General features: G+C 54.7%; 1 protein-coding gene across 2 annotated transcripts in view; it reads right to left on the reverse strand.

Annotated features, from left to right (window-relative positions):
* Window positions 1–26,250, reverse strand: part of TBC1D22A (TBC1 domain family member 22A) — a 336,855-nt gene that overhangs the window by 14,857 nt on the left and 295,748 nt on the right. For both annotated transcript variants that reach the window (XM_073882613.1, XM_025881542.2), the window contains one exon: window positions 21,253–21,348. In XM_073882613.1, coding sequence (XP_073738714.1) covers window positions 21,253–21,348 — 96 coding nt within the window. The remainder of the gene's footprint in view (window positions 1–21,252; window positions 21,349–26,250) is intronic.

Here is a 26,250-nt window from a genome sequence, read left to right on the forward strand (position 1 = left end):
GGAGAAGGGCCCGAGGGCCCCGCCCAAACATAAAGAACCTTCTAGAATGAACAGACACATTCTGAGAAAGGAGCTTTGGGAACGCAAGTGCCCCGTTAGAGCCCACGTAACTGCAGTTCCACTGAAGGCCAATGGCGCCCCAGTAACACTTTGGCAGCTACCAAAGGCCCGGGGATGAAAGGCCCAGCTCAGGAAGGCTGCAAGGGGCGGGTGTGGGGGATGCAGGGTCAGACTCTCCTTCTACAGAAGCCAAAGGCAGTTGACAGTGTTCTAACATCCTTAACCTGGGTGTGTGGGAAGGTTCTGTGCCTGTCTCTGCAAGCACGCAGTGTGCTGTGACACCGTTGTCCAGGGGCAACTGGCCTTACCGGGAGTGTGGGGCAGGCCAGGGGCTTTCGGGAAGTCTCCGCCTGAAGGCCTGACTTACATGAGGCCAGGAGGAGAGCATGGTGCAGGGCGCCAAGAGACAGAAAGCCCGCCCCATGCAACCAGGATGCAACAGGCCCCCACACCTCCTCCCTGGTCGCTGCCAGGTCTCTAGGGCCCTACCCTGGGCAGCCTCCTCCCCGCAGGGCCTTCCATAGTCCAGCAGTCAGGCTGGACGCACAGTGCATGCACAGGCCCACAAGGGTCTGTCAGAGAGCCCAGGGGGCAGAGGACAGGGACACAGCAGGCAGCGCAGCTGGGAAGGGACTCCACGCAGCCCGGGGCGCGGCTGTTATTTAAATCCCTTGCTTTCCATACAGTGGTTACAGTGTTCCCATTGTCCCGGGTGCAGTGCCAGACGGCGATACTGAAAATGCAAGCTTATTCCTGGAAGCAGTTCAAAACTAACTGGACCGCACGGCCGGGCTCTTAGCTCCTGATTCCAGGAACACTGGCTGCACACTGCTGTTAGGACACTGACCTTTTCAGGAATGTCTCAGGAATGTTCAAGGGTCACTGCCAAGTGCTCCAGACCTGTGATCTATGGGCTTGAAGGAGGTCTTCACCAATCCACAGCGGTGTTTACAGAGTAGATTCTCCCCGCCTCCCATGTGCTCCGCTGAGGTCCTCAGTGACAGAGAGGACACTGCCTGGCTCAAGCTGGCCAGGTGGGGGGGGGGAGGGACAGAGGTGGCTCCTGGTCATGACCACCTGCATTGTGCCCCTCCCTGGGGAGGCAGAGCTAGGGTTTCCAGGAAAAGAGGTCCTTCTGGAGGCCAAGGCTTGGGTCAGAGCACTCTATTCCCCCAGCACATTCTTCTGGAGAGATGTGAAGTTCCTTACAACATCTCCACAGGGCAGCCAGCTTCAGGATCTATGTAGGAATCAACCACAGCCCTTATCACCTGACGGAGATCCTTGAGGGCAAAGACTCAGACAGCCTAGGCCCCACAGGGCTCAAACTTCACAGTGCTCAACTGAGAGCAGTAGGGCGTGTGTCCAAATAAATGCTAGTTCTGGATGGGTGGGTGGGTGGATGGATGGGTGGGTGGGTGGAAGGGCAGACAGACGGATGGATGGGTGGGTGGGTGAAGGGATGGGTGGAGGGATGGATGGATGGATGAGTGGAAGGACAGGTGGATGAGTAGATGGATAGAGGGACAGGTGCATGAGCGGCTGGATGAGTGGATGGGTGGGTGAGTGAATGGATAAGTGGATGGATGGACAGATGGACGGAGGGATGGGTAGATGAGTAAGTAGATGGACAGAGGGAGGAATAGGTGGATGGGTAGGTGGATGGAGGGATGGATGGGCACGTGGATAAGTGGATGGATGTGGACGGACAGATGAATGGGTGGGTGAATGGAGGGATGGGTGGATGGGTAGGTGGATACGTAGGTGAGTAGAGGGATGACGGGCGGATGGGAAGGTGAACAGAGGGATGGGTGGATGGGCACATGCGTAAGTGGATGGATGTGGATGGGCAGATAGACGGATGGGTGGGTGAAGGGATGAGTAGATGAGTGGAGGGGTGAGTGGACAGGTAGGTGAGTAGAGGGATGATGGGTGGATGAGTGAATGGGTGGGCAGATGGAGGGGTGGGTGGGTGGGTGGATGAAAAGACAGATGGGCAGATAGGTGGGTGGCAGGCAGGTGGACAGACGGGAACATAAAACTTCTGGGACGGGCCTGAAAGTAGTCTCCATGGCTCTATTCTTTCCCCTTCCAGAATCTGGAAGCTAGCCACTTTGTCGAGCAGCCAATCGGCCATAGCTATGGCGGATTCAGGTATGCATTCCCAGGGCCTAGCAGAGGGCCTAGTGCACAGGAAGCTTATGTTGCTTATGTTCAATTAGCACCATTACTTATAAAACTGATGCATAAAAATGAACACACTACGCGTCAGGAACCACTGTAGAACAGAAGCTGTAGTCCCATTCAGAGTATTATCCAGTTGGGTTCTACACGGGAATAACTGGAAACTGACACATAAAACTGTCGTCTTTAAGGCATTAGCCTAATCATTTCCTTCCTCCCTCCCTCCTTCAGAAAATATCACAAACAATCCAACTTTTCAAAGAAACCCCCACTAGACACAAGCAACAAAAGAAACATCAAGCCCCTTGGAGCAGACATTTGGTAAAATCTCCTCTGGTTCCATTTCTTCTTGCAGAATCCTGGGGCCCACTTCTCATTGGGGAGGCCAGGAGGGGCTTCCTGAGGCAGTGGAGGAGGGCAGGAGGGCCCAGGTATGGAGCAGGACTGCCCTGGGGTCAGGATTAGCCGTGTGACCCTCGCCAGGGCAATCTCTTGGAACTCCAGATCTGGGGACAACAGCCCTCTGGTAGGGCTGTTTCAAGGATTAAAAGTATGCCTGCAAAGAGTGCATGAGCTCCACAGAAGCCAGCCAAAGCAGTGGACAGCTCCTAAGACACCTACAATGAGCCCCTCACTCTGGAGACTATAGCAGTGAGAACAAGGCAATTTGATTAAGGCCTGAGCTGCGGAGTGACAGAGCTGGCCCTAACCCAAAGTGCTGGAGTCTGAACCCCAAGCCCCTGCAGATCAGCACCTGTTCAGGCTGCCCATGGGCCAGCAACTGTCCAGGGAGGTCGAGTTTTCACTGCACTGATGAGGCGCCCCAGCACAGAGAACCACATGGCAAGTGGCACATCACCGGGCTTGGGCCAGAGCAGCCACAGAGACCCCCAAGCAGCTCTCCCCAGGGCTGAGCCACCACCAACGGGCTGCTGGGGCTGCAGGTGGAGGGAAAGCCAGGCAGGAGCACCCTCCCCCAGGCCTGGCTCGCTGCCAAGCAAGGGCAGCTCCCAGGGAAACTGCCCACTTCCTGAAATGACCCTGCTCGGTAGCACTTCCCGTGATGGAGGAGATCCATCTTAAAATAAGTGGAGCCACCTGGGAAGCAGAGCCTAGGAAAGAAGAGACAATTCAGCACACACCACTTGGAGCCTGAGCGATTTGATTTTTTCAATTGATTTCTAAATACATACAGCTTGGTTTCTGCTCAGAATTATGTCCGCTGCTCCCAAGGAGGAGAGCCCGTGTTAAAAATTGCTGGGCTTCATTTGGGGTGTCATTGCTGCTCCCAGCTACCCATCTCCAGAGTGACAGAGGTGTCATCTGATAATGATTATAAAAAGATATTAATGTGGCAGGGAGTGCAGACAGAATCACAGGCTGGTATTTAGGAGTGAGATTCTAATCAAGAGTGATAATGTAATAGGAGATGTCACATTATTTGACTTTGTGACAGGTGCACAGGCTGGTACGCATGTTCGGGCAGGAATTAAGTTTATTACAATGGGATTATTTGGAGACATAAAACACGGCACTGAGAGTGCGGCTTCTCCCACAGCAACATCTGAATACAAATGTGCACCCTGGCGGAGGCAGCCCCAGCGTGGGCGCACCGCGGCGAGCGCCGGCCCCTCGTGCCGGGAAGCTGACCAGAGAGCAGGCGACAGAGTCCTGCAGCCGCGGGGCAGGCTCGCCAGCCTGAGAGCCCCGAGAAAGGCAGTTTCCCTCTCTGCGAAGCCTCCCACGGGAACACTGTGGGAGCACGGGTCTTGATGCCGCCTGCAGAGGGCAAGAGGGCAGTGACCCCACTGGCAGGAAACGCAGGAGCCGGACCCCCGCAGGGCAGCCCACAAGCCCTGAGCCACGTGCACCCAGGGCCTACGCAGCCTTCGCTAAGTCAAAGGGCCCAAATCCAGGCAGGGCCACCAGCTGGGACAGGCAGACTGAGCCAGCCCTGTGTGTGTCCCAGGCTTCTGTCAAACAAGGCAGCCGGAGGGACAGAGCTGTCCCCTACAACCCTGAAAAGCCCCCAGGGAGGCACTCCAAGGACGTACCACCAGGTCAAGGGGGGAAAGACAAAGGCCCCCCAGAAAAACAGTGTGCCAGGCAGACACATGGTGCCCAGCTGCAGGTTAACTGCGTCCGCTGCCTGACCTATCCCCAAGGGGAGCGCGTCCAGGGTCAGGAGCCTGAGGCTTAGTCAGAACACACAAGGGGCCCAGCAGTGGGCGGGGCCACATACGTTCACAGCCGCTTTCACAAACTTAACTCCGGCCATTCTTTCTCAGCAAGTGAGGGGCTGGGAGTGACCCCGGACAGGCTCCACCTACCCAGTCCCTTCACTACCGTGTCCCCGGGGACCCAGAGCCCCTGAAGTACGAGGGATTAGGAATCCCATTAGGTGACCATGACGCTGATGACTGCACTCCGCAGAGCACCCCCTCCTCTGCATGCACCCTGAGAGGGGGCTGGCACCCTCCGACCGGTGGACACACTGAGCCCCAGACAGGAAGCAATCTGGTCTTGGCTATGAGGTTCGCTGAGGGCACAGAGCGTGGGGCTTGGGGCAGAGGCACCCCAGCCCCCCATGGTCAGATGGAGCCCCAGGAATGGCTGCCCCAGTGCAGAAGGAAAGATGGGGGCACAGTGGGGGCCCTCCGCCCCTGATAAGGGCCGGCAAGTGTTCCACCTGGGGCCGTGAGGGCCGGCACAGTGACCACAGCCACAGAGGCTCAGCAGCAGCCCGTCCACACCGGGCATCCACACCGGGCAACCACACCGGGCAACCACACCGGGCATCCACACCGGGCAACCACACCGGGCAACCACACCGGGCATCCACACCGGGCAACCACACCGGGCAATCACACCGGCATCCACACCGGGCATCCACACTGGGCATCCACACCGGGCAACCACACCGGGCAATCACACCGGGCATCCACACTGGGCATCCACACCGGGCATCCACAGCGCTCCAGGTCTGGCTGGACACCGCCACCCCCACCAGCCCAGCTGAGATTCAGACACACGAAACAAGCTGGGAGTAAATACTTCCTCTTTGTGTGAGGAATTAAAGGTCAACGCAACGTCCTCCACGTGCATTACTGCAAAAAACAAACACCCCAAAACTGAACGGAGAAATCCTATTCTGCTCGCCCTGAAGTCCTCAAAGCAATTAGGGTAAGAGGGTGAACCTCCCACGCAGTCCGAGGGCTTTCTGGACTGGACGTGGGTGGTGAGGCAGCCCGCCCTCTCCTCCCGCTTGTCCACTCATCTCGCTCTGTGTCCCTTTACAGACCTTCTGTGCTGGCACGTGGGGTGAGGCCTCAGCCAGGACACCGCGGCCAAGTGTGTGTACCTCCTGCTGGACACTGCAGAGACACAGGCGGCTCTGACAGGTGACCTGTGGCGACACCGGGCCCCTGGGGCTCCCTGCAGGGGCAGGGAAGGGGGGAGTCCGGGTGGAGGGCTCTGGTGGGAGGGGGGTTGTGCGCTACCGTTGTGGCTCTGTCTGGACAACAGCAGGTCCCACCACGAGGCCCGACGTGTGCGGGCCACCCACAGGATTCCTGCAGGATTCCCGCTCACTGACGCTACCTGAGCAACTCGCCAGTGCCAGTCACACTGGGAGAAGCTGAGTGACCACTCAGGGTCTCACAGCCCCGCGCCCGCCCGCGTACGGTATCTCTGCACCAGATCCAACGGGGGTCCGTGGGCGCGTGGCCGCGGCAGGCAGGCGTGGCAGCTGAGAGCGAGACGTTTCAATAAGGCCCAAGATGTAATTACATTTCTTCAGGGACTGAACAGATGAGCTTCTCCAAGTTTATCTGCCTCAGATATCAAACACCATTAATGAGATAATAAGGGCCTTTCAATTAATGACTTGAATGGTGGGTGTAATTTTTTCCTTAATGGCAAAACTAATTCACAGGCAGAAATGAGCAGAGGGAGAGAGAGTCCCTGGCAAACCCGCGACCCTGGCTGTCCTCCGCCCCACCTGCAGGTGGCTATTCTGACGGAGGCTCGGGCGGGCACAGGCACGCGATCCAGGCCCAGAGGAGGGGGGTTGAGACCTGGGGCTGAGGTGCCACCCTCCCCTGGACGGGAGGTCCCTCCTTTGTCAAAGAGGGAGGGGGGAGCACGGCCCATGTCCCAGGTCGGCTTGACGACCCAGGGGATTATGACGGGGCACGGAGGGTGTGTCCCGTGCGGCCGGCCTGAGCTGCTGCCCGCTCAGCGAGAGCACCGCGGTGGCGCGGGTGTGGGCACGGAGGTTCGCCGTCCTCGTGTCTCCTGCCCACAGCAGGAGGGGGTTCCAGGCGGGCCCGGAGCAGCCTGCACAGCACGGCCTGGAGGAAGAGACGGAGTGTCCTGGGAGCAGCCCGCAGGGCCGGCCACTTCCCCAGGGACTTCCCCACGGACGTGTCCCAAGGACCTGCAGAGGCTCCACCGCTCACAAGCAGCCATCATCCACATCAAACACAGTTTTTAAATGAAAACATGGAAGGATTTTTGTGATTTTGCTTTGAGATTATTTAGCTGCCACGGGCTCTGGTGAAACCCGGCTGTGGTTTCCAAGACGTCCTGTGCGCACCTGTCTGCTGTGCAGGGAAGGGTTCGAACCCACGGTCAGTGCTCAAGTACCAGCGGATCTGGGGGACCGCAAGGCTGCACGGTTAGTGAAGTGGACAGGACGCCACTTGCTACAGACAGCACCTAAACATTTGCTATTGTCACTTTCCAGAGCCCAATTTTCTCAAGTCCCAAAGAGTACACACAGCTTCCTGAGGCCGCAGTGGCCGCCGGGCCCCAAGCTCACAAACAAAATGGACCCTGAAAGAGGCCAGGTCTCCAGGTGAACTCAGTGTCCATGCCGGGGAGGTCAAGGGCTTGGTTCAAACTGAAACACGACCACTTGCTTATCTTGACATGTGTCACTTAGGTAACGTGGCATTTCCACGAATGCTGCATATTCTCCTGCATCCCTGACACATCCAGCATGGCTGGGTGGTGACAGCCCAGACCCCCGACAAGGCCGTCAAGGAGGGGAGTGACACCTCTCCCAGCATGCTGCACAAGAGCCACCAGGGACAATGACAACCAGCAGCCCGGGCAGGCCTCCCAAGGAGGCCCGAGGCCCCAGTCACGGGGATGAGGTGCTCAGCCAGGTGCAGAGGAAAGAAGGCCACTCGGGTGGGGGTGAAGCAGGAGACACAGGCCAGAAGGGCGCACTCGTCCTGGCCGGGTCGTGGAGGCCCCATAGCAGAGGCGTACCCTGACAGCCTCCTGGTGCCAGAGCTGTGGCTGCCATAGGGATCCCAGGACACGACGCGACACTCCAGCTCAGCAGGGCAGTGCGGCCTCGAGGCCTGACTGGTTGGGGGTGGGGGGGATTCAGTCTCACCAACTGGGCTCCAGCAGGCGCTGTGATGGCAGGGCCAAGCCCTGACCTCCTCCAGCGCAGGAGGCCCCACGGCGGTGCCCGTCGGGATGCTCCCCTGCGGGATGTACGAGGGCACAGCGAGATCTTCAACACGTGCAGGTAAGTGGGGTCAGGATATTGGAGCCAGAAGGAGCCGAGGAGACACCCGCCCAGTGGCTCCCCATGGGGCAGAGGCTCCATATCACTGGGGGCCCCTGCAAGCCCCCTGGACCACGACTGCTGGGGCTGAGGGCCAGGCACCTGGGCTTTCAAAGGTTCCAGTGTGTTTGGATTCTCTGCCATGATGGAACAGATGGAAACAGAACAGATCGAACACTGAAGATCGAGGATGAGGGGCCAAACCGAAGCCCACCTTCTGATCAGCCTCCCAGAGAGAAATCCGGCAGGCCTTCGTAACGTATGAAAGCTTTCAGAGGAGAAAAGCTGGAGCCTTCCAGAGCACACGGGCCCACTGCTGCTCCGGCAGGACGATGACAAACACGTCCCCTGACGCCCAACCTGGGAACAAAGAGCAGCTCCGGTGGGGGGCGGGGCTGGCAGAAAGGTGCCAGGTAAAGAGCTGGAGTCCACGGACACTGCTGCCGTCGGGTGGCAGCACGGGGCACACGGAGAGGAGGCGGCGGCCGCAGAGGCCGACCACCGCTCCGCGCCCTGGCTGAGTGTGCACAGACACGCTCCTCTCGAGCCTCCCTCCCCACGGCCCCCATCGGGAGGCCCAGAGGCCCAGCTCTGCCAAAGGAGGAAACAAAGCAGCACCAGGAGCGCCAGGCTCCGAGGGAAGGGGGCTCTCCCGAAGTGCAGGGACCCCGGTCCCCGGGGCGACTATGTGCAGAACACCCGCCCTCGACCTCCCGGAAGACAGCACTTCTCGGAAGCTGCCGGGAGGAGTCAGTGAGGTTCGCGGGAACCAGGACCACTGCGAACAGCAAGGCTGACAATGCGAGCAGGGCAGAACTAGGTGACTCTGCATGAGTGACATCTGCAAGGCCCCGAGGAGCAGCCCCACCTGGTGAGTGTGGCTGGGCCCCCCCCTCGGGAGCGGGGGTGTCCCACAGGGTCGTGTGCGTGCGTGCGTGCGTGTGTGCGTGCGTGCGTCAGTGTCCAGGCAAGGCCTCTGGGAGGAGGGTCCCCAAGGAGGATGGGCGGCCAGTGTAGGGTAAGAAGGCAGGTCTTTCTGCTGCAGAAAGTAACTGAAGGTAAAAAGATCAAGAAACAGCTACTTAGATCGGCAGAATTAAACACAACAAACAAAACAACTTAAAAGGCTGAAATTGGCCACCTCTTGATCTGGGAGGAGGTGGGGAGAGGGGCACGCTTGGTAAAAAGCCTTTTCGAACTTCTTGTCTTTAAAAATCACACACATGGGGGCGCCTGGGTGGCTCCACCGGTTCAGCGTCCGACTCCTGATCTCAGCTCAGGCGCTGATCTCGGGGTTGTGAGACGGAGCCACGCGCCGGGCTCTATGCTGGGCATGGAGTCCGCTTACAATAAAATAAAAATAAAAGTAAAAATCACATACACGAATACCTTTAATATCATAAAACCATCACAAAAGGTATGTGTCTAGGGAAAGACTATTTGGGAACAGTCCCACCGCACCCCCTCCTCTCGGTTCCAGAGGCCTCTCTGCCGAGCTCATTTCCATGAATTTATGGAGATTCCATGTCATGAAGGGAACTGCTGGACCCAAGGAGCCATAACCTCAGGCTCTTAGGGCCTCAACCGACGGCAGCGAGGGTCATGTAATAAGCCAACACTGGCTTACCTTGGGGTGCATTAGGCTCCTACTAAACCACCACAGGACGTGTGGCTCTCAGGAAGCGTGCAGAGACCCCTCATCGACAGGACCCCAACACAGAGTCTAAGCACCACCTCCTAAGAGGCCACAGTATTCATCAGAGCATAACTTCAGGAAAGAGAAAGAACACAGAATGTCCCTTGAACCGGGACGTCCAGAGGAGAGGTGCGGACACGTCCCCGGCTCTGCTCTCGGGCTGGCGGGTCAGGGATGCACGTTTCCACACGGGCCGAGAGTCACATAGTCTGCCTGTCGCACGTACTGCCACCTGAGCTCCCTGAACGCGGGGAACTGAGGAGCGCACTGGCTGGGGCTTGCGCGCTCTCTCCAGGAGCCAGGGTCGGGGGCTGGGAGCGGCCCGCGTGCTGCCCCGCGGTCACCGGGGTCTCGCAGGCTCAGGTGCCAGCAGCCCAATCCCACGAGGAGAGCGAAACCCATCGCAGAGAGAGAGGATTTAATAAAAGTATAGATATGTCTAAGGACAGTTGGAGGACAAAATCGATTTTCTCCAGTCTTGTGCAGACTCCCATTTCCCTCAAAAAATGCCTGGTGAATTCCCATCGTGGCAAACAGGAAACACTCAGAGGAGGAGCATCACGAGCTGGGTCAGGGCGGGCAGGACCCAGCGGCAGCAGGGGGGATGGGATGGGGGTGGGCACGACAGCACGGGACAGGGCCCCCGCTCCTCTTCCCTCCCCCGCCACTGAGTCTTGCCAAAGCTGGCTGCCACCCCCACAGGGGCTCCTTCTGGAAGGGGCACTGGGGAGCCGTGGAGTGGATGCCGGGGCAGCAGGATGGGCAGGTGGGTGGGCAAGGAGAGGCCTGAGCCCCTTCACTCAGGGACCTGAGTCTAGCCCGCACAGCTCAGGGTAGAAGGGCCGGGGAGGACCACCTGTCCCAGAGAGAACGCCCACCAGGCACATCCCGCGAGGATGCTGCACAGGACTTGTCCCCGTGGAGGACACTGGCGGTGCCACCCGCCCTCGTGGTGGGGAGGGTGCGGCTTGGCCACGCAGGGAAGCCAATGCCACACAAATAGGGCCACCTCTGCAACAATGAAAACACAAGGGGTCTTCCTGCGGAGAGAAACCCAAACAAATTCCCCAAGAGGCAAAGGAGTTTTCTTCATGATCATTTAAGCAAACTTCCCCACGTGCAGCGAGGAACGGGCCTGTTGTTTGGAGATCAGAAGAACAGGATCCATTCTTCCCTGGTTTGTAAGAGATTCTGAGAGCGCGTGCGCGTGCAAAGCAGCTCCGAGCCCCTCCTCTGTCCATGACCTCATGCACCCCTCCGGCAACCCCATGAGCTCAGTGGGGTGCCCCCATTTCCCCTTGCCAATGAGGAAACTGAGGCCAGATGCTCCCAAACTGTCCCTTCATTGTTCCGCACCCCCTTCTGGATTGCTGGGTGGAATCCTTGGGGGGCCCCCAGCCTGGGCATGGCTCCAGAGCACACACAGCCATGCAAACCCTGCACCAGACACAGACACGCTAACCCTACACTACACACAACCACACACAGCCACACCACACCGCTATACGTGGCCACGTAAGCCCTCCACCACACAAAGCTCTGCAAACCCCACACAACAGCACAAACCCCACACTGTACGTGGTACGCAGCCACACAAACCCCACACTTAAACACCACGGCAACCCACAGGAGCACGGGACGGCACAATAATCCACTTAAAGATTAGTTCTCAATTGACCTGATTTTGTCTTTAAAATGTCTTAAGATGATAAAGAAAGAGACAACTGATCTTTACTTTGGCATTTCGTGACATTTGCTGCTTCAAGTGAACACAGGGTGAAATTCAAACTGTACAGAACCATTAACCCACCGACGGGTGCTCGGCACCACAAAATTAGTCTGCTTTGACAAAGACGTGACACCCTGCCCAGGGGGCCATTTCTGGGACCTCGAACTCATCAGCTGTCAGCCGTGTGCATACACCAGGGCCTGGCACGGCGAGGACTTGTCCAAGAGCACGCGGGAACGCCACGTGAAGTGCGGAGCAGCAGACCACAAGCGGCCTTCCGTCTGCACCATGCTGCCCCGCGTGGGGAGGAAAACCAGCCAGAAAGCCTGCATGGATTTTGACCCCCTCTGGCTTCAGGGCAAAGAGCAGGGTGGCCCAAAGCAGAGCAGAGGTGCTGCCCCATCCTCCCAGAGGCCCGGGCTGGCAGGATTCTACGGGGACACTCGCCGTCCCCCAGGAGGGGCTGCGACCTGCCGGTCATCCATGCACGGCCTTCTGAGGGCGAGCGCACTGGAGATGACAAAGCCCCTCCCAGGTGAGTGAGCACGGCTTCTCTCCACCTGCTTCCACTCGGAATTCCACGCTGAGCTTCAGAGGCCGGGAGTCCGAGCAGAAAAAGGCTCGAGCTGCGGAGCGCTTGCTTTGAGGCCGCCCGTGAGGCTGTGGCACAGGGACGCACACGGGCCCCCACGGTGAGGCGGCCCCAGCCCGCTCCTGCACGCCAAGCCCCGCAGTCTCCGTGAGGCCCGGACTTTGGGTGCTCTTGCACTTCTGTCTGTGAGTCGGAGACGCCCCACAAAGCTGTTTCCTGACCACACCACAGGTCTCTGAGATCTGCAGGGGTGCAAGTCAGGAGGCCTGCCGAGTGCAGGGCTGTGCCCGTGGAGGGGCTCCAAGGTCACGTATTGGAATCCGGCCCGGTCTGTGCATGGACCCTGCATGATTACGAGAGACGACTTCATCCAACTCGCCCCCGCAGAAGGGGACCGATGAGAGGGCACAAAGAAGCTCCGTCCAATGACTGAAACAAGACTCTGAGAGTGACCTGCAGGCTGGCTGCACAGGGCGGTCAAGAAGTCCCCATTGTGGCAGCTTGGCCAAAGGGAAGGGATGGTCTCAAGAGCCTGTGTGCAGCCTGAGCCACCGCTGGGGGGAGGGGCTTGGCCAGAGTCCATGCTCCTCCCTCTTCATGCCACCCTTTGACCTTTCACCTTCTCCCCTTAGTCCTCCTTTCGGGAAGCATCCATTCCCATCCCACTGCACACAGGTGCCTACGGGCACCGCCTCTGAGGACCACATGGGTGTGCGTGTGTGTCTGCACGTGTGCGTGAGCTGAGGGACACATGGGAGCACAGGGGATCCCACTATAGAGGGACACCAGCTGTGGCACCAGGAAGGGCCTGAATGGCGGAGGCCAGCGTCACAGAGCACTGGCTGGACCCCTCACTGAGCGGTCTCACCTCCTTCACCTGGGAATGAACCCAAAGGGAAAAGCCATGTTGACCACACAGTGAGAGGACGTGGAAAAGGTTTCAAAAGTTCAAAGAAGAAAATTAAATTATGCACAATTCCGCTGACCAAAACTAAATGATGCTAACACTGTGATCTGTTTCTGTTAAGTCTTTTCTCTGTGCAGACGACACAAGCAAACTCAGGGTCACCTTTATATCTACATATGCATGCAAATCTACATATGTGCCTCATGCGTGTGCACGAATACAGACATGTTCTTACACACATAGCACGCAGATGTATATTCTGCATGCATACATACATTTTACATGCGTGTTCATATGTGGCCAGGTATTTGTGTGTATCCTGCACGTGCAGACCACGTGTGCATCTGTAGATGCATGTGGAGCATTGCACACGCCCATGCATATGTACACGTGTGCATATGAAACACACACCTACACACATAGACGCATATGGGTGCGTATAATTTCAGACTGTGCTTTTCCCTCGCACAGCAACATGCTGGGAGCACTTTCCCACATCAGGAACTAGTCTTTGAAGACAGGATTTGGGGCAGTTGTGGAATATCCTAACCAGCAAGTACTATAACCTAGAGGACTGTCCTCCTAACACCAGATGCTCAGGGTGTAGACGGTTTGTTTTCACAAAATTTGAACAAGGGGAACTACTGGGTCCGGGTAAGGCTGCGGACGTAAACTGCTAACAGCTCTCACCCCTGCAGGAAGGGAAGGACCATGCCTGCTCACGCCGGCTCCATCGGTGTTAAAGAGGTGCACTGTAAAGAGCGTCGCTAATTTCGCAGGTGGCTTCCGTTTCACTTTTCAGTTCTTCACGAACGACCGGGAGGTACAGGCGCCCTTACCAGGCAGCTGCGTAAATCCCTCTGTAGACTGACCGCTGATCGCTCTCCGGCAGTGGTTCGCGTGAGCTGAGTGCATATGACAAACGTGGACTACATCGGACCCCGTTTGTGAGTTCTTCCCTGTTCCACCCGCCATTTAACTTTGTGGATGGTGTTTCAGACGGACGGACGTTTACAGTTGCGAGGTTGTGTTTACATGTCCCCCTAGAGACACCTGGCATTTTCTCGGGTTAGACACCCGGGACTCTGGCCGTTGTAAACGAACAGCTTAGTGTAAGGTGCTTCCGCCACAAAAAGGCCGACTCCAGAGCTGGGGCACTTTTCTCTCATTCCTGCTCCACTGAGAGCCGGTCTCAGACCAGCAGGAGCCACACACCCAGGTCTGTCTATCCTGGTTCACGGGCTTGGGTTTAGGGGTCCGCACTTAGGCAAGGGTTTCTGAGTCACCCCCACCTGCTCAGACACCTTCTCCTCCACTCCGTGCCAGGCTCTGAGCCTCCTCCAGCAGGAGGCAGCAGGGGCCTTCACAGCAAACACAAGCATGGTGCGAGCGCACTCCCTGAGAGTCCACGCATCTAGAAAACCTATTTTTAATGGCCCTGGCACGTGTGTATGTACGCGTGCACTGCACGGGCAGGAGCAGGGAGGCTTTGCCGAACATGCATCTCTCGTACCGCAGAGGCAGGTGCGTGCTGCGAGTGCAGAGGGGACTGTTCCCAGAGTATCCCCTACATGTTGTTGGCTGCTGACTACAGGTAGTCTTCAGCATGTTGAGACAAGGATTCTTTCATTTCTATGTTAGAAAGGGTAGAGTTGCTTTTTCGCTATTAAATGCAGAAAATGCTCCTATAGTTCTTAAGAGATCATGTGACTTAACGCCTCAGCTGAGCACTAGGACCTTCCCTCAGCGGTGAGCAGGAAGAGTTAGCACGGCAGACCTGGTTCTCAAGGGGCCCGGCCGCAGGGTTGACCCTTGGCTGGCATCTAGAACATGCTCTTGAGAGGACCCCTCCGTGGTAAAGCTGGGGCTCCGTGCCAGCCCACAGACACTGCTGGTACAGCATTCATGGTGAACACCAGCTTTCCTTCTGGGATCTGCAATCTTGGTGACCTGCCCCCAGTAAAAACCTTGGGCTCTGGGTGTCTACTGGGCTTCCCTGGGCTGAGACAAGGCACCACTCTCCGTGGCCCCCATGGGGAGGGCACGAAGAGCCTGCACCCGGCTCCCCTACCCTCCTCCTGGGCACCTTCCCCCCACGGGCCCAGCAGCACATCTCTGCCGTGTGGTGGTGACAAATCTTAGTCATGAGTAGGACCATATGCTGAGGCTCGTGAGCCCTTCTAAGGAAGCCCTGCATGAGTGGGGTCCCGACACAAAGAGATTTGTCAAGAGTAAACCAGTTCAGAATTCCTGGGAAAGAAATTTTTTATGGAACATTTTTATTTAATATATTAATGGGCTAAATCTGCTGGTACTTTATCAAGGATATTGGTAATTTCTACTACAAGTGAAACTAGATTCTAATTTCACTTTTATAGGTGCTGTCTTTCATATTAATAAATAAAAAATTCCTTTACTCAACCCATGTTTACGTTTGTGCCTTCCTGGGTCAGGCACTGGGCCAGGGCCAAGGGAGCCTGGTGAGCAGGGCCGAGACTGGCCCTGACGGCACGGCATTTCACACAGTCAGCTCCGCACACAGACACACGGAGAACAGACGCAGGCCAGTGATAATTCAGAGTGAGACAGGCCGATGTGAAGGAAGTGCCTGGGCGTGCAGCTCTGAGAAACACAGGCAAGTTCCCCATTTCTCTAAGTCCCAGGTCACACGGCGACAGGTTCTTAGAAAGTTTGAGGGAACTCACTGGAAAGACAGTTTCTGATCTCAGAACCATATTTAAAGGTAAGACTTTTGAAAATGTTGGAACCTACCCCAAAATTATGGATCCATCTGAGGGTTGTTTTTTTTCTTTATCTTGTGGCAATTCTGGCATTTTATATTCTCCCTAAATCTCTGCGTTCTCCCTCCCCAAAATGCAGGAGGACGGATGTTTCCGCCCGCATATCTGGGTCCACAGGCAGGCCAGCCTGCTTTACTGATATTTGTAAATGCCTTCTAAGTGAGAAGTTGTTAATTCTACTCAGGAACTCCATTTTCTGACCCCTCCATTTATGTTCACTAATTCCTTTACCACCTTTATCATATGTTGACTTTATTTTTCCACATCTAACTTCTTGAGTTAAAGCGTTAGTATTTTTTTAATGTTTTTACATAATAAAAATGTTGGCTGAGAATCTGTGTTCAAGCCCAACACGGGTCACCTCCCATGTGTTCTTTTTTTTTAATTTATTTATTTGATTTACATATTGATTTAATATATTATTTATTATTTGAAAGAGCGAGCGAGGACAAGCAGGGGGAGGGGCAGAGGGAGAGGGAGAGAGAATCTCCAGCAGACTCCACGCTGAGAGCAGAGCCTGATGTGTGGCTCAATCTCACGACCCTGAGATCACAACCTGAGCCGAAACCAAGAGTCGAACGCCCAGCCGCCTGAGCCACCCAGGCGCCCCACATCCCCTGTGTTCTTAAAAACCATTCTATATTTACAGGATCACTTTCTTCTTGAGCAGGCTCCTTAATATCTACATGCCTGATTATTCAGTTTTAACTTTGTTAGTATCTCACTGTAAATATATAGTGAATATAGCCCATATTATTCCCGCTTTTCAGACTGACAACATTTATGGCTTAGGTCAGATGATTTATTTTGTAAATGTTCCACAGAGACTTGGAAGATGCAGTGGCGGTTTGTACAGCTAAAACTGCCCAAAGCTCTCAGGCCAGCCCTGGTTTCTGCATCTAGATTCACAATAACCTCACCTTCATCCTGATCAGATCCACCGCGTCTCCTCCTACGCTTGCTTCATTTGAGTCGGTTTTATAAAGTTCTAAATTCAAGTCTAACATACAGACAGAAGAGCACACAAATCGAGACCTCGGTGAAGAAGCACTATGTCCAAGCTCCCAGAAGTTTCTGCCCACGATTAGGCGCAGAGGCGCCGCTAGGACCACCTACGACATCAGCCCGTCTGCTCCGTTTAACATTTCCTCCTCACGACCTGACGGGAGTCCTACCAGCCTTGTTTCCTTCCCGTCTGCGCCACCTGCCCGCGGCCGCCCCTTCCCCTGCATGTCGTAAGGCCCCCCGGTCCTGGCTGCCGTCCCCTGAGCTGCCCCCTCCCCCCTCTCCCTCGGGGCTCCTGCCCCAAAGCCATCCTGCTGCTGCGTCCCAGTTCTCTTCCCCATGTCCCCGGCCCTTGGGACACCGTGTTAGGAGTTAGGAAAGGCCAGGAGGCCCCCCTGGCTCTGTCCTTCTCAGGCTGTCTCCTGACTGCCACCCCGCCCCAGCCCCCACCCCGGCCCCTCTGCACGCTCAGCATCAGCCTCACTGACTTACTCCCAGTTGCAGAGCAGCTTGCCCAGCACGGGCCCCTCTCCTGGGTGCCCTGCCCTGCTCTATGCCTCTGCTACAGGCTCCTGCTCTGGCCCCACGGCCCCGTCCCAGGCCCTGCACTGAGCTGCAAGCAGCCCCTCTACTCGTCTGTCACCCCCAGCCAGCCCACACACATGGGGGGGGACAGAGTCTGGGGACAGATGGCACAGGGCCTGGACCAGAGAGAGGGCTCCGAGGGCTGTGCTGGACCACCAGGAACATCAGAGCAGACAGAGGCCCTGTTGACAGGTGCTGCCCTCACCTGGTCCCGCCTGGTCCCACGGAGTGGCCACCCGCCATCCATAGGAGCCAAAGGGCCAGGCGCCTGGGCCAAGCACAGCAGGCCAGCTCCCCGAGGGCCTTCTCATGCCACCTACAAAGCAGCCGGGAGCTCTCCCCATGACGTGGGGCACAGAGCCAGGCACCCGCTCACATGGAGCTCGTCTCTGTGCATGAATGGGGTTCAGATGACAGCCACCCCACCCATTCCTGCCCTGTGCTCACAGGCCCCGTTTCCACTAACGAGGCTCTCCAGCCACCAACAGAGATGAGGCAGTAGATTCACGTACTGGAAGTATTTCCTGACCTCTACGCTCCTGAAGACCCCACGGAAGGCCCATGCTTCCACTGCAAATTCCACACTCTGTTCACAATCAATCATTTACTCTCCTTCCTCTGAAAAACTGCATGCCACCACCTTCTCTGTGTGTCTAAGGGACTCACTCTCCTCAAAATCAAAACAAAGATACCGATTCCTCCGTGGGGAGAATTTCTCAGTCTCACAGAGTACCTCTGTGTCCATGCTGCCTCTGGGCCACAGTCCCAGGAGGCAGGACAGGAAGAGCCCGGGTGGGGGGCACACCGGGCCGTGGAGGCAGGGAAGGCTGGCTGTGAAGGAGGACCAGCAGGGCGGGGGCGGCACAGGGCCACATGGGGCTGCACTCGGACCCCCACGACCATGGGATGCCAAACGAAGCAGCTTAGACTTCAGGGGATAAAGTGATAGGATTTTCTAGAGTGGCTCACGTGCAGCTATTTTGTAATGCTTGAACTTTACAAACCAGCCAGAGATCCCAGTAAAGCCAACACCCGAAGCTTGACCACATCTCCCATTGGAATGGAGCACGCCCAGAGGGAGCACAATGCCTCGCGGACAAGCCTGCAGTTCTGGAACAGGGCTGGAGCCCCGGCAGTGGGAGCCACACCAGGTTTGCATGCCACCAGACACACTGGAGGCAGCCCTTGGATGGCTTATTCAGCCACATGTGCCTGAAGGGGGGCGGAGGGGACCTCAGCTGCTCACGGCACAGCGAGTCCCTCACCCTCTCTTGCCGTGAGCTCTCTTGCCGGGGAAACAACCCCCACAGAGGCCCAGAAAGAGGCAGAGCCTGCTGGATGCACCCCCAGGGGACATAAGACTTTGTGCACAAGGGGGGTCCTTCCACCCAAAGACCCTACAAAAGCTCATTAGAACAAGGCAAAGGGAGGGCAGAACCCGGGCTGTCGGCACAGAGGCTCAGACCTCGGCAGCCGGCGGAGATGGGAGCAGGCAGTGCATGGAAAGGGTGTGCTCTGGCGCCCGCAGGAGGGCTGGGAAACTAAGTCATCTGCAGGAAGGGTGGAGCAAGCTCTGGCCGGGACAACCAATCATCAAGTTAAAGTACAAAGCTTCTGGGCGCTAAGGCTCAGGGCAGGAGCGAACGCCCACTCCAGAAGGTGCCTCCCTCCATCCAGAGGACCCAGCAGGCCCTCGGGGATGTTCACGGAACCACACACAACCAGACCACCGGCCTACGTGAGCCTCCGAAGCCAAGGTGCACTGCCTGCCCAAGTTCGGGGGAACTGAACCCGGGGGCAGAGCCCAACACCTCTGCCCCGGTACCTGCAGCAGGGGGCCTGGTGGACACCCGGGGAGTCTTCTTGCTCCTGGGAAGCCTTTCTCTCCGGGTAAGGATTCTGTTCCTATGGAAAGGACTTAAAGCAACACTATTTCCCAAGAGGCACATCACAAGTCTGCACAGAGTGAGAACGGGGACTTTTAGAGCCTCTTCCCAGGAACATCCCCCTGCTGGCGGCTTGGGTTCTTGGTCCCAGTCACTCAGGCCATCCTCCCTGGGCGCACTCATTGTCCTAAAATGTCACAATTACAAACACGATTCCCCCATGCTCACCAGGACTCCAAAGGTTCTTTATTTAATTTCTCTTTTCCTATTTCCTCTCCCATCTAGTTCAGTCCTCCACAACTCACTGCCGTGTTTGTACCACGCACTCGGTCAACCCCCGTGACGCTGAAGCCCTGGGTCCTCCCCTGCCCCCCACGCCCTGCACGGGCTCTGCTGGTGTCCTGGCCTCGTGAACCTCAAGCTCGTGCGCAGGACTCTGAGAGGCCGGCAAGCCGCCTCCGGCTGCCAGGCAAACCCTCTCGCCAGCACCGGGGAAGGTCTGCAGCCAAACAGCAACACACGGGGCTCCTAGAAACGGTGGTAAGACATGGCGGGCGAATGAACCATGGGACTTGGCAACACATCTTCCAAGCCCCCAGGAACGCCGCCACCCAGGGTCATCTGCCACATGGCAGAGCCCCAAGCCGCCCCCTCACGGGGGCTCTTGTGTGAGGAGTGAGATGGGAGGCCCCAACAGGCCCGGGCTGAGGAGGGGCCGGGACCAGCCCAGCACCGACCTCCTGGCCGGCACCTTCCCCGACCTCGCTCAGGTCCCTCGCGAGCAGGGCTGCTCCCACCTGCCGTCCTCCAGCCCAGCAGGGTCACAGCCCCACGTCAGCCTCTTCCTGGCACTTCACACTAATGAACATAAGGTACAAGCATGCGCCCCATGACGTGAGCCACCCTGTGGAAAGGGGATCCTGGTGGCACTGTCCCTATTTGGGGAGCAGGGAGGAAACGGGGGACAGAGTGGCAAAGCCCCTTGTGTAAGGTTGCTCGTCTGTTACGAGTCTCTCTCCCCAACCAGAACTCAAGGGCCAGTGGGCGAGGGACATTTCTCAGGCACACATGGCTCAGGGCTGTCCAGGGTCAGGGCTCAAGAGTGATTTCTGGGGTGATGACAAGCCTCCCACCTTAGCACATTCTCATGCACAGCACCCCATGGTCATGAACTCCTATCGCCCCCGAGTTCTGTCTCACCTCCCCCCAGCAGGCAGAGCCCCAGGAGGGAGGCAATGAGAATCCCACACGTGGTCAGCCTAGAGAGCCGCAGTCCCCTGGTATCTTCTGTTCTCCAGGAGGCGCTCGGGGAGTCAGCCCAAGCACAGGGGTGTGTGCCGACCAGGGTCACACCACGGCGGGCCACTGTGCCCCGGGGAAGCTGTGCCCATCTCCCTCAGAAAAACACCCAGGCTCTCCATGGGCCAGGGTCCAGCTCAGCCAGCACTGTTCTCCCAAACCTCCCACAAGAAGCCAGGGTGCCACAGGGCCAAACAGACTGCCCAGAGCCACCACACCGTGACCCCAGACATAGGGCCTCCTAGTTTGTCCCTGACCTAAAAGCCAAGGGGCTCGAGGAGGTGAAGTGGCCAGAGTGTCCCCAGCCAGGTGGGGCAGAGCCCGGTCCCCGGCCCCCACCGATGGTGTCCTCTTCTGTGTACCTGAGGGGCCCCACCTTCCCGGGTCACCAGGCAGAAGGACTCGGGCATCTGGGGTCCCAGTGGATAGCACCCTGTGGAGGGGTCAACACCCCCATGGTACTCAGGCCACCACATGGAGGCACACTTGGGGGTGGGGACAGGCTGGGGACTCAGCACCCATGGAGCCCCTAGGCGAGCACAGAGCTGATGCCAACGTGGCTCTGAGGAAACTGCCCAGAGAGGCCAAGCAACATGTCTGAGTCACACAGCTGCCAAGCGGCCAGCCCGGCTGCTCACAGACCAGCACCTCCCCTAACGCATCGCAGCCCTGAGCCACCCCTTGGGGCCGTGCTGTGGAGGACACACACACAGGCTCAGGAAGCGCCCCCGGGAGTCCAGGAAAGGGCTGAATTTCTGGCTCCAGGGGAGCGCGGCCAGCCCACTTTCCTGGGTCGGCCGAGCTCGCCAAGAGCAGGAGGTCGGGCTCGCAGCTCCGGCACAGACAGCCCTGGGAACGACAGTGTCATGAACCTCCCCCAGGAGAAAATCAAGTGCAGGGCCTTTAGAGAAGGCATTTACTTACCTGGAAATCCCGCTCTTCTAAAATTTCCTTCCTCCATCTCACCAGAAAAGCAGCGCAGACATACAGGTGGAAGTGAGAGAAGCCGTCGGGTTCAGACTGCAAGAGAGAACACGGGACGTGAGTGCGCCCACGCGACCACGTGGCCGCCGGCGGCCAGCTTACCCCCCACCAGGCAGACCCCCCAGGCGCTCTCAGACAGCGCAAAGCGTGCATGACTTGCTCGCTTTTACTTTTTCTCATCTCCTGCGCATCAATACAGGCTTCTGACGAAGAGGAGGCGAGCAGCTTGCTCATCCGCCTCTCCTGCACGGGTGACTGCCAGCAATAACAGAAGGCAGACCGTGAGAAGGCCTTCTGTGCCACGAACCGGGGGGGACACCTGCCCACAGGGGCCGGGGCACTGGCAGGGGCTGGCCTGCGGTCCTCGCTCCCCTGATGGCGCCCCCAGGGGGACGAAGCCAGCTGGAATCAGTGAGGTAGGGAGGAGGCTGCGCGCACCTGCTCCTACCCCACGGGCTCCTCACCAGGTCAATGCTCCCTTCCCACTATGCGTTCAGCTCGCCCCCTCTTCAGGGGCGCTCCCTCCTCCCGTGCCTGGCCTTAGTTCAGCATGTACCCCCAACTTCTGAAACCAGGGTTCTCAAAACTCAGTTTTTCCCATTCTCTTACAACACAACTGAGTGTTACAAATCAATACCCAAAGAAAGCTCAAAACACAAAACAAAATCAAAATGAACCACACGTTTCTAGATTTTTAAAAAAGCATGCTAAGAAGTAAGCTATGGTTCAAACAAGTAAATCATAAAAGAAGGCAGAGCAGGGGATGTGGCCGCACTGAGGTCCCCGGCAGGCAGGAGGGCTGATGGCACAGTGCTAGGGAGGAGGGAAGGAGAGTCACTGGAGCCCGGAGTCCCACTTCACCGCGCCGCCCGGAGCTGCTGATGGTGCAAGCGCATCCCCACCCTACACGCCCTCACCTCAGTCCTCAGGGACCGCTGCTCTGCACGCTTCAGCCCCGATAACGAAGTCGGCTTTGCCCTAAGTCTTTCGGGTGGATAACAACACAGAGCAGGTTAGAACACTCGCCCTGACTCACTGGAGTTCTTACTTCATCAGATGCTCTCCCTCCATCAGTGAAGGTGGTAAGATCGTTTCCCTTTCATCTGTTCAGGTGATGAGTGACATCAGCATACTCATTTCCTTAACGTCGTGCTAACCGTGCATTCCCGGAGAAACTCAATCTGGCCACAACGTATTATATTTTTTCATCACAGCTAGGTCCCATTCGCTAATGTTTCATTTAGAGGATTTCCATGTCCACGCTGAGACTGGCCTCCCGTTATCCTTTGTTGAACTGCCCCTGTGCAGTTTAAGCATGAAGACTGTGCCTGCCTTTTTCTACCTGTTTCCATGCTCAGAGTCCATACAGGACTGGGACATCTCCCCTTGGCAGGCTTGCTAGGCACGCCCTAGAAAACAGACCAGGCCTGATGTTTTCCTTGTGGAAAGATGTGGATTCCTGATTCAAGTTCTAACTCCTCAAACTCCTTCAAAATTTTTGAAGAATTTTCTTTAAGAATTTGTCATCTAATTTTTCAAATTTGTTCATAATATCCCATTTTTCTTGAAATCCCTGCTGCATGTGTAGCCGGATCCTACTGGAAATTCTTAGTACCACATTTACATATGCCTCTCCTCATCATCATCCCCAGTGGTGCTCAAAGTCTTAATTTTGTCAGTGTTCTCCCAGAACCAACTTCTGGGTCCGTGTTCCATCTGCCAATCTTTTATACTTCCTCCACCTCTGCTGTTACCCCTCACCATGGCCTTCCCACTACTGACTTGCCCTTTTTTGCTGTGGATACTAATACACACAAATGCAGAGTGGCTTCAAATTATGTTTAAATCATCTGGGTCCTTTCTCTAACATAAGATGGATGACGATTAGCTCGTTAATATTTGGTTCTTCTTCATTTCTGACACAAGCAGGCATTTGAGGTAATGACCTTTATTCTAAGAGACCCACTTCTGATGTGTTCCACAGCTGAACAGTATCTTTACTCTCCTTAAGTTCCAAGAATGTTCTGCCTTATGTTACGATTTACTTGTTTGAACATAGCTTACTTACTAGCATGTTTTTTAAAGTCTATGAACATAAATGTTTTGTTTTGTTTTAACTCTTGAGCTTTCTTTGGTTATTGATTGGTCACTCAACTGTGTTACAAGAGAAGATCTAGGGGCGCCTGGGTGGCTCAGCTGGTTAAGCGTCTGACTCTTGGTTTTGGCTCCGGTCGTGATCTCAGGGTCGTGGGATGGAGCCTGAGTCGGCTTAAGATTCATTCTCTCCCTCCCTCTGCTCCTCCCCGCCCCCCACCCCCTGTGTGCTCACTCACTAGCTCTCTCTCTCTCAAATAAATAAATCTTTAAAAAGAGAATGTGATTTGCATGATGCTCATCCTTTCATTTGTCTGGATTTGGTTTTTGGAGTGGAAGACAATTAGCTTCCACAAAAGCCCCATAAGGCCGCACAGTTACAGATCAAAAACACACCCGGAGCCAGAGTGCCTGGTTTGAGCCCTGGTTCTGCCACTTACTAGCCATGTGATCAAGACAGAGTACCTGGCCTCCCTGTGCCTCAGTTCCTCATCTGTGAAATATTAGGAAGACTAAATAAATTAAACCACATAAAGTACTTAGGATAACGCCTGGAGCATAGTAAATAGTATGCAAATGCCAGCTACTGTCACCAGGTGTGTGTTAAAAGAGTATATATTCTGGATTCCTTGGATACAATATCCTGTATGTGTCTTTTGGGTAAATTTAATCGATAGTCTTGCTCAGATCTCTTATAAATCCTATTGACTTTGTCACTTCGTGAGCTATCAATAACAGAAGTGTGTTAAAAATTCTATTACAACAGTGGATCTGATTTCTCTTTACAGTTCTGCCAATCTTTGTTTTATATATTTGGAAACTATGTTATTAGATGCATACAAGTTTTAAATTATTTTATCTTCCTGGGGTACTGAATAATATTATTATACATGATCTCCTCTATGTCAAGTAATGCTTTTGCCTTAAAGTCTTCTGGGAGGGGGGCAGGGGTGTGATATGACCATAACTACTTATCAACTTTTGTTGGGCGCTTATTTTAAGCAGCTCTTTTTGAGATATAACTGACATACAATAAATTTGCATATTGAAAGTATATAACTGCATAGATTTTGATATGTCTACACTTGTGAAACCACCATCACAATCAAGAGAATGAACCTATCCATCACCCGCAGGTTTCCTTATGCCCTTCTATATGCTCTCCCCCTGACCCCTCAGTCTCCAGGCAATGACGACTGATCCACTTTTGTCACTACACGAGTTCACACTTCCTATACTTCTGTACAGAGAAAACCATGTGGCATGTGCTTTTGTCCAGCTACCTTGCCTCAGCACTATTACTGTGAGACTCAGCCACGTCACTGCATGGCCATTGCCTGTGACTGCTCAGTAATATGTCATTAATACCTGCAAGAGCTTGTTCACCAGAGCTGTTTACCTGTTGATAGACACTGAGTGGTTTCCAGTGTGGGGCCACGACAAACTCAGCTGCTGTCAATGTCTGCCGACAAGTCTTTGTATGGATATATGCCTTCACTTTGCTTCAGTAGATGCCAAGGAGGAGAATAACTGGATCCCACGGTAGCAGTATTTTAACTTTGGAGACCCTGCCAAACTATCTGCAAAGTGGCTGCACCACTTGACATTCATTCCCACCAGCAGCAGATGGAGTCCCAGTTCTGTCACCCCATTGCCAATATACAAAACAGTCAGTATTTTTAATATTAGCCCCTCTCATAGGCAAGTGGTAGGATCTCATTATGGCGTTAATTTATATATTTACATTTCTCTAATGACTAATGATTTTGAAGATCTTGAATGTACTTATTTGACATTCTTGGTGGAATATGTTCAGTTTTTTTCCGAGTTGTATGTTTCTTATTGTTGAGATATGAGTGACTTTCTATGTACTCTAAATACAAGTCTTTGATCAGCTATGTGCTTTACAAACACTTCTGTCTATAACTTGTCTTTTATCCTCTTGAGAGTGACTCTTGAAGAACATGAATTTTAAAGTTTGATGAAGTTCAATCTATTACTTTGCTCTTATACGGATCCTGCTTTTGGTGTCATTTCTAAGAAATTTTTGCCTAACCTAAGGGCATAGAGGTTTTCTTCTAAAATAGTTTTAAGCTTTACATTTAGTTCTGTGATATATTTTGAGTTATAAAAAAATGTTATAAGAAAATGTTATACATTTTGTATATATTATAGGGTAGGGGTTGACGTTCCCTTTTAAGCACATGGATCTAACTGTTCCAATAATTTGTAGAAAAGACTATCCTTTCTCTGCTGAGTTAATAATCAGGTAGTGTTAGTCCTCTATTTTTGTTCTTCTTTATCAAAATTGATTTGTCCATTCTAAGTGTTTTGCACTTCCATAAAAATTTTAGAGCCAATTTGTCAATTTTTCCAAAAGCTTGCTGGGATTTTATTGGAGTTGCACTGAATGTATAGATCAATTTGGGGGAATTGTATCTTAACAACATTGAGTGTCCTGACTCATGAACATGGTATAGGCTCACCACTGACTTAGCTCTTCTTTAATTATTCGTAACAATGTTTTATAGTTTTCAGGGTATAGGTCTGTTGTATCTTTTGTTAGATTTTCCCAAAGCAGCTTATATTATTTGACACTATCAAAAATAGTGTTTTGAACAAAAATAAACTTAAAGTCGATTAAAGACCTAAATTTGAGACCTGAAACCATAAAATTCCTTGAAAAAAACATAGGCAGTAATCTTTTTGACATCTGCCATAAAAACATTTTTCTGGACATGTCTCCTCTGGCAAGGGAAACAAAAGCAAAATTAAACTATTGAGACTACCAAAATAAAAAGCTTCTGCACAGCAAAGGAAACCATCAACAAAACAAAAAGGCAG

Source organism: Callorhinus ursinus, unplaced genomic scaffold, assembly GCF_003265705.2.
Source record: "Callorhinus ursinus isolate GAN/ISIS: 27379988/994484 unplaced genomic scaffold, GSC_fseal_2.0 scaffold48, whole genome shotgun sequence".
Classification (NCBI taxonomy): domain Eukaryota; kingdom Metazoa; phylum Chordata; class Mammalia; order Carnivora; family Otariidae; genus Callorhinus; species Callorhinus ursinus.